We start from the raw sequence: 8530 nt of genomic DNA on the forward strand, positions 1-8530 counted from the left end.
AGAAACTGAATGGGTGGAGAAGCAGGCCATTTCTGTGGCACTTAAGGTATGGTAGAGGTACTCTTTGCCACCCATGAGATATTCTTGGCCACCTACATTGTTTTGTGAGGTTGTCCAGACCATGTCTGCCATGTGTAGGTAGTACAGACCATCCCTTCAGGTCTCTGGGGTTGTATAGGACATGTCGCCCACCTAATAAAGCCATGCCATGTCTCATGGCTCGGACCATCTCTGAAGGTCCACAAGGTAGCACAGGCAAATTTGCCACCTTACGAATTGTCCAGACCGTCTCCACAGCACTATGAGGTTGTACAGACCATTTGTCCACCTAAGTTGTAAGGGCCATATCTGCCACTTCTCGACACTATGCAGACCATTCCTATGCATGCCTCCTAGGCTGCCTGATGAGGTTTTATGGGCTACCTCCACCATCTTGTGAGGTTGCACAAGCTACATCTGCAACCCAACACGAAGCTTGATGAGACACATTTATCACTTCCCAGCATTGTGTAGGTGAGCAATGAAACCATCTAAGTTTCCAGGGGTCACTCTGCCCCTCCCAAAGATTTACCACCATCCCTGCAGCCTCATGAGGTCATACAGGACATCTCTGCAACCACATGAAGTTGTGTGGGTGCTTCAGAGCCAACGGAATGACCTTCCACCCACCCCCAGGTATGTATTCAAAGAGCCAGTGGATGGACATGCTCTGGCCATCTTCAGGGTGAAGTTGCATTCCCACCGGATGCCCATCCAGAGCTCCCTGCAGAGAGTGGAGGTGACTGAGTCTTGACCTCTCTCCCCCACCAACTTCCCTCTCCATCAACCCTCCTCTACTCCCCAAGAAACTATCTCCTCTTCTCTCTCTCACCCTGAGACCAGATCTCTGAAGGTCTGGGCCACATCTCCCTCCAGAAGGACACACTGATGTCCACATTCCAAGGCCCAGAAGATGACTTCATTGGGGCCTCAATCTTTGTCAACGTCACCGTGTTCTCTTCAGGTGCCACCCTCACCCAAGCTCCTGGCTGAGGTCAGGACAGTGTTCTTACCCAACCTAGACATTCCACCCATGTGACCACGGGCCACCTCCCAGTCCATTTCCTCATCAGATAAATGCAAAAATGCCAGAAAGGCTGGAAGGAGCTGAGATTGTGTTACTGTCTTTCTCTGTCTTCACCAAGACAGGCCTCCCATACCAGCAGCCCTGCCACTCCCCCAAGAAACTGAACCTCCTCCACAGACCTCACAGTCCCCTGTTTCTCCAGGGGGTGAGATGGTCCAGGCTAAGACCTCCGGGGTGAAGATCATCCAGAGCCCATACAGCATCAAGTTCATCAGGACACCCCAGTATTTCAAGCCTGGGATGCCCTTCTACGTTAAGGTCAGAGTCTGACTTCATTCCACCCAGGGTCTTGGGGCTCCCTTCCCCTAATAGACCCTTCTCAGGAGACAAAAACCCACACTGGACTCACCTGTCCCCCACAACTTAGAATCCATCAGGCCTCCCAGACCAATCCCAAGTCTCTCTCAAGTCTTAACCCAGGTCCCCCCAAAGCACTGTGATGACTCCATAATTTCTCTGTGGGGGGCTTAGTGGTCACAGTCAGGCTGGAAGGTGGTGCTCAGGGGGTTATCTTGAGGCTACTTTTGCAAGGCAAGCATGCTGTTTTTACATGCATTCATTTTGGGTGACTTTGAGATGTCTGGTGGACATTAAGAAAACTAGAAACATCCTTTGGTGCCAGTCCTACTAAAGATTTCCCCAAGCCCTCCACATCTCTCCACTCCAATTCCCTCCACCTCCACCCCACCAACACACCAACACCCAGGGCCATCACATATGATTACACACTGCAAAACTTGAGGGGGTGCCATTCATAAAAACTCTAATATGAATGGTGTCCCCAGTGTTGTTCAGTGCACAACTTGTACAGCTATACAAGGCAGTCCTGTCCAGATCAGATTCCCAGTACCCACTTCTCATGCCAGGCCACCACCAGGCCTATCTTTCATCTCACCCCTGATTCTACCTCAGGTCTTTGTCTCAAATCCTGATGGGTCCCCAGCCTCTAGAGTCCTTGTCCGATGCCAAGACAAACAAGACTGCACCTCAGCCAATGGAGGGGCCATTTTGACCATCAACACAAATGCAAATAATCGGGAGAAGCTCCCTATCTTGGTACCAACTTAATGGGGCAGGGATGGTGGAGCTGTGTGAGCTGGAAGAGCTGGAAGTTTACTTGCCCATCACTCTCCCCAGGTAGAAACTGATGAGCCTCTCCGGCCGGAAGAGCAGGTTTCAGCCAATATGATGGCTTGGCCTTACTCGACTCAGGGTGGGTCAGGGAACATCTTGCACATTGAGGTGAAGACAGTCGCAGAGGTTGGCAGCAGCATCTACCTGAGCCTTGTCACAGAACATCAGAATTCTGAAACCAAGAAACAGATCACTCACTTCACCATCCTGGTGAGTGGTTAGGACTAAAACCTAAGCCAAGGAATTATTTCCCTGGAACATCCCTGGCTAGCTGGTTTGGAGAAACTGAACAGTGGTGTGAAGGTGGGAACCATTTGGGGTGGCCTCAGACTAAGGGGCTGAAGCAAAGGAACTGTGGGTCTCCCTTGTGAACTGAGATGGCTTCAGGAAAAGGTTGACCTTACCCTTCTTATGCTTGTCCTCCCTTGTCTCCAAGGTCCTGAGTAAGGACCGGATTGTGCATGCCAAACATCAATCAAAAAGTGACCTCACGGTAACCACTATTGATGTGACTTCAGAGATGCTGCCCTCCTTCCGCATCCTGGCCTTTTATTTACTGCCTAGGGGAACAGGTCAGGATCCTAAACTGCTGGCCGACTCCGTATGGGTTGATGTGAATGACAGATGCATGGGGACGGTGAGCCAAATTCCTTGAAGTTGCACATTACCATCATAAAGCTTGGATGGGCAGAAAGTCTGTCCAAGTTGAAGGGCTCCAAGTCTGGGGACAGGGGAGAAGAGGAGATGTGCCCTTAAAAGCTCACCCTAGGGCGTGGCGAATATGCAGGCAATGTGTGGAGTTGGGATTGGCATGGTAAAGTTCCTGGATGTTCCATCAGAGCCATAAGGAGCATAAACTTGAAAGTAGACTTGGGTAAGTCTCTTGGTAGCATATGAGCCCCTTTTCCTGACATCTCTGTTTTTCCTGGCTCAGCTGAAGGTTGGTTTGAAGAAAGAAAGATGCTTCCAGACTTTGAAGCCTAACAGCCACATGGAAGTGAAGGTGACAGGTGATAAAGAGGCCACAGTGGGGTTGGTGGCCGTGGACAAGGCTGTCTATGTCTTGAACAGCAAACACAAGCTCACACAGAAGAAGGTGAGAATATGTGGGCTATGGGCCAGGAGGTTGCCTGGAGGTTCTAATAACTGGGGCTTTAGCTTCTTCAGCTGTAAATGGGCAACTTTGATGGTTGCAAGGATTCAAGGAGCTAGCACACAGCTAGAGATTGGAAGGTGATAAGAGCTCGATAAATGGGAGGTGGTGTGAGAATTATTATTTGAGCCAGCTATTTCAGTGCACCATTGCTCCTTCCCTGAAAAGGTCATACAAGCTCCAAAGCCAGGTTCCTATCTTAATGCCCAGGTCTGGGATGTGGTGGAAGAATATGACATTGACTGCACAGCAGGCAGTGGGAAAGACGGACTTGCTGTATTCAAGCATGCTGGATTGGACCTGAAGATGAGCATGGGGATGCACACCCCAGCAAGCTCAGGTACAGGAAGGGACGTGCTGGGGGCAGGGTGGGTGGGCAGTGTTGTCTAGTGGTTAAGAACATGAGGTTTGGTGTCAGACAAAATCTAGGACCCTCCTACTTACCATGAGTCAGTTACATTTCCTCTCCGAGGCTCCATTTCTCTGTCCATAAAATGGGGATAATAATAGAAGTGACTCACTACCTCTTAGTTAAGATATAGGTTTGGCGGGTACCTGGGTGGCTCAGATGGTTAAGCGTCTGCCTTCGGCTCAGGTCATGATCCCAGGGTCCTGGGATCGAGTCCCGCATCGGGCTCCCGGCTCAGCGGGGAGCCTGCTTCTCCCTCTGACCCTCTCCCCTCTCATGCTGTTTCCCTCTCACTCGCTCTCTAAAAAATAAAATAAAAAAATCTTAAAAAAAAAAAAAAAGATATAGGTTTGGCCATGGGTGTCAGAGATACAAACAGTAGCTTAAACAAGGTAGAAGTTTATTTCTCACTCAGTAACAGTTCTGATGTCATTCTGGGACTCAACCTCCTTCTAGCTTGTTGTTCTGCTATATTCCAAGACGGCATCTCATCAGGACCTCATGCCAGGCAAGAGTATGAAGGGAAGTAGGAAGGGGAGACACTTTCTCAAATCTCATTTGCCGGAACTCAGTCATGTAGCCCTACCTAGTTGCAAGGGAGGCTGGGAAATGTAGTCTTCATTCCGAGTGATATGCAAAAGAGGGAGGTTTAGTTGCCCCGGTTGAAGGGGGAAAGTGGATACTAGGGACAACTAGGAGTGTCTTCTTTCAACTATAAATAATGATATCAATAATAGTTTCTATTTACTACAAGCTGGACACTGTGCTAAGTACTTTTATATGCATGATCTCATTGATAGAACTTTGATTGTACCAATTTACATAGCTGGAGAAATTAATGCCCAGAGAGTTTAAGTGACTTCCTGAAGATTGCACAGATTTTAAGTGGTGAATCATGACTATGAGGAGGCTACGGGATTAAATGCAATGATGCTTAGAAAGCACTGGGCATTCTGTAAGCACCTAATAAATATCAAGGATGTTGATAATGATCTTGACGGTGGTCCTCTCATTCTTCTCTCTGACCCTCAGACTGACAGTGCCCTCAGAGCCCCCCTGCCAGCCGTCACCGCCGCTCCCTGAAATGGCTGGAGACCAAGAGGAATGCAGGTCAGAGCTAAAGCTGGACATGTCCCTCCTGGCTCCCTAAACTACTGTATTCATCAGAGCTTAGAAGAGAAAACTGAAACCACTCTAGGTACTTCAAGCAGAAAGGGAGGGATTTGGTGATGGGAGTCTGGTGCTTTCAAAATCATTAGACGGTCTGTAGGAGTGGACATCAAAAGGCTGCTTGCTGGGACTCAAGATCACCTCACTGCAGTTTTGCAATGTGTGAAATCTCGGGAAACTTCTGCCAATATCTCTTGCGATGCTGGTGGGTAGAAAACAAAGTGCAGAAATAGTGCCCATTACAAAAACACACAGAGTTCACCTGTGACTGGGGTTCACCTGTCAGTTACCACTGCCACAGGGAAAATGGCCTCCACTTCTTCCACCCTCCAAATCTTACACAAGCGTGTCTCTGTGGCAGAATCTTATCCCATCTAGAACCCTAGCAGAAGAGAGTCTGGGAAATGCAGCTTCTAGATGTCTAGGCTTTGTGATACAAGAGTGAACGTAGACAAAAGGAGAGATGGGTGCTGGGTACAGTGGATAATAGCAAACCTGCCATCCCCAAGGCCAGGGTGTGGACCAGAATAAGATGTGAGCCTGGAGTTCAGGGAAGATGGGAGGCAGCACTGAGTGGTGTTGGAAGCATGGGTTCTATGAATCTTAGATTTTTCAGTCTCTTTGAGCAGTGCTAATGACTTTGTGGATCTAAATAAAGAGAAAGTAAGTGAAACCTAATAGAAATTGAGATAAAACCTTAACTCTAATTTTGGTATTAAAGAGAATTATGCTAACCCCCTGGGAAAAGTTTATAATATAAGCCGTTGTTTTGTTTATGGTAATGATAAGTTGTATCATTTAACTATAATTATGTTAGTGGTAAACAGTAAGATTTTTAAATTGCTATATATTTTAAGTTATTTATTTATTTATTTTTAATTTTTTTTAAAGATTTTATTTATTTATTTGAGAGAGAGAATGAGATAGAGAGAGAGCATGAGAGGGGGGTGGGTCAGAGGGAGAAGTAGACTCCCTGCTGAGCAGGGAGCCCAATGTGGGACTCGATCCCGGGACTTCAGGATCATGACCTGAGCCGAAGGCAGTCGCTTAACCAACTGAGCCACCCAGGCGCCCCTATTTATTTATTTTTAAGAGAGAGAGAGTGTGAGCAGGAGGAGGAGCAGAGGGAGAGGGAGAGGAAGAGAATCTCAAGCAGACTCCATGCTGAGTGCGGGGAGCCCAACGCAGGGCTCAATCTCATGACCCTGAGATCATGACCTGAGCTGAAGCCAGGAGTCGGACGTTTAATGAACTCAGCCACCCAGGTGCCCCTGAATTGCTCTATTTTTATCTTTAAGTGTATTCCTTCAGTTTGCTAACTTAGAAGCATTCAGCTTGACATCATGCTTTACAACAAGTTTTATGTTTTGATTTTTTAAAAACACATGATGAAAATCAGAAGTTGAAATGATGGGGCGCCTGGGTGGCTCCATCAGTTAAGTGTCTGCCTTTGGCTCAGGTCATGATCCTAGAGTCCTGGGATCGAGTCCCATGTCGGGCTCCCTGCTCAGTGGGGAGCCTGCTTCTCCCTCTCCCTCTGCCCCTCCCCCTGCTTGTGCTCGCTCTCTCTCTCTCTCTCAAATAAATAAAATCTTTAAAAAAAAAGTTGAAATGGTATCTCTAATATAAAAACATGGCAATCCTTGGGACGCCTGGGTGGCTCAGTCGGTTAAGCGTCTGCCTTCGGCTCAGGTCATGATCCCAGGGTCCTGGGATCGAGTCCCGCATCGGGCTCCCTGCTCCGCGGGGAGCCTGCTTCTCCCTCTGCCTCTGTCTCTCTCTCTGTCTCTCATGAATAAATAAATAAAATCTTTAAAAAAAAAAAAACAAAACATGGCAATCCTTGCCAAGAAGGGTGGGGAGGAGGAGGGGGAAAAAGAGAAGCAACAGCATGGATTCTAGTGCCAGCCCTGCCACTTGGGAGCTGTGTGACCATGGGCCAGTGAATTAAACTCTCTGTTGTTTAGCTTCCTCATCAGAACCCACCACATGGGTTCAATGTGAGGCTTCAGGAGGAAGATACAGGCAAAGTGCTAGGACCGGCATCTGCCAGAGTTATGGATACATAGAGACCAGGTGTATGTGGCATTGAGGTAGATGGGTCCCAGCTTCCTCTGGTCCCGCTCAGCCCCTCCTCAGTCCCTCTAACTCTGGCCCGCAGTGAACAAGTTCAAGACAGAGCTGGAGCGAAAGTGCTGTGAGGCTGGGCTCTGGGAGAGCCCGGTGGGGCTGTCGTGTGAAGAGAGGACCCGGCATGTCCGCCATGGGCCAACCTGTGTTGCTGCTTTACTGAGCTGTTGCCATCTGTCTGAGGCCCTGACTCAGGAGGCCCGGGAGGAGCAGCTGCTTTTGGGGACATGTGAGGAGGCCATGGCAGGAGGCGGGGGGGTGGGGGGCGTTGGGGCTTGCCTGAGGGGCGTGAAGTGTCATGGGACAAGTCAAGGGGCGATAAGGGCCAGAAGGGGATGGAGTGGGAGGACCGTGGGAGAGACGCAAAGAAGACACTGCCCCACATCCCCTCCCTGAAGCGGATAAAGATGAGGACTTAGATGACATCTTCCTGGAGGACCAGCCTATCCGAACCTTGTTCCCTGAGAGTTGGCTCTAGATGAAGTTTAAACTGCCGAAAAGTACATCAGGGTAGGACCACAGCCCCCACAGCAGCATCTGGTCCCTGGCCCTCCGAGGCATCAGTGGATGTCAATCATAGCCAGTGTTCCCACTGGTGACACTGAGCTCTTGGTGTAGTCAGTATAACCACCTGGAGGGGGATACAAATCCCAGTGGTTCCCCCAAAAGGACGGCCCTCTAGTGACCCACTGACCCCTGGGAAGTGACCCCCAGTGCAGAGGCTCTGAGCACAAACTCACTAATGCCCCCCCTTCCCTGCCAGAGGCATCTCCCACTACAGCACTCTTGTGACTGTGCCAGATTCCATCAGCACGTGGCAGTTGGTGGCTGTCAGCCTCAAGCCTGGACAAGGTGACCCCGCAAGCCCAGGGCTGAGGAGATGGGAGAATGGTGGTCCTGCCCGGCCCCGGGACAGCTGGCCTCTGCTTAATGCCAACATACTCCCCTGGCTCTAGGTCTCTGCGTCTCAGACCCCTTTGAGCTGACAGTTATGAAATCACTCTTTGTGGATCTCAAGTTGCCCTCCTCCGTGGTCAGGAATGAGCAGGTCCAGATCCAAGCCGTGCTGTACAATTTCAGGATGGAGCAGATCAAGGTGTGAAGCCTGAGCCCTCCCCTCCTCTCAAACCATCCATCGGTGTGTTTTATAAAGGGGTTGGAGTGTGTCCATTATTCAAAGGGGCCAGCGAAGTGGTTGCTCTTTTAAAAAGCTTCTGGGGTATTTTCTCATTTAAAACGTACAATAAGGGGCACCTGGGTGGCTCAGTCGTTAAGTGTCTGCCTTCGGCTCAGGTCATGATCCCAGGGTCCTGGGATCGAGCCCCGCATCGGGCTCCCTGCTCAGCGGAGAGCCTGCTTCTCCCTCTCCTACTCCCTCTGCTTGTGTTCCCTCTCTCGCTGTGTTTCT

At 49.6% G+C, this 8530-nt stretch overlaps 1 protein-coding gene across 1 annotated transcript; it reads left to right on the forward strand.

Annotated features, from left to right (window-relative positions):
* The first annotated feature begins 852 nt into the window (after positions 1-852).
* Positions 853-8224, forward strand: LOC102745401 (complement C3-like). Its single transcript, XM_081805378.1, has 7 exons — positions 853-2470; positions 2697-2897; positions 3195-3356; positions 3624-3753; positions 7154-7351; positions 7924-7974; positions 8079-8224. Exons 1-7 carry the CDS (start codon positions 2312-2314, stop codon positions 8222-8224), a joined length of 1047 nt encoding a protein of 348 aa, XP_081661504.1. The 5' UTR covers positions 853-2311.
* Positions 8225-8530: the final 306 nt, after the last annotated feature.

Source organism: Leptonychotes weddellii, chromosome 1 (assembly GCF_054177405.1).
Source record: "Leptonychotes weddellii isolate Sample4059 chromosome 1, ASM5417740v2, whole genome shotgun sequence".
NCBI lineage: Eukaryota > Metazoa > Chordata > Mammalia > Carnivora > Phocidae > Leptonychotes > Leptonychotes weddellii.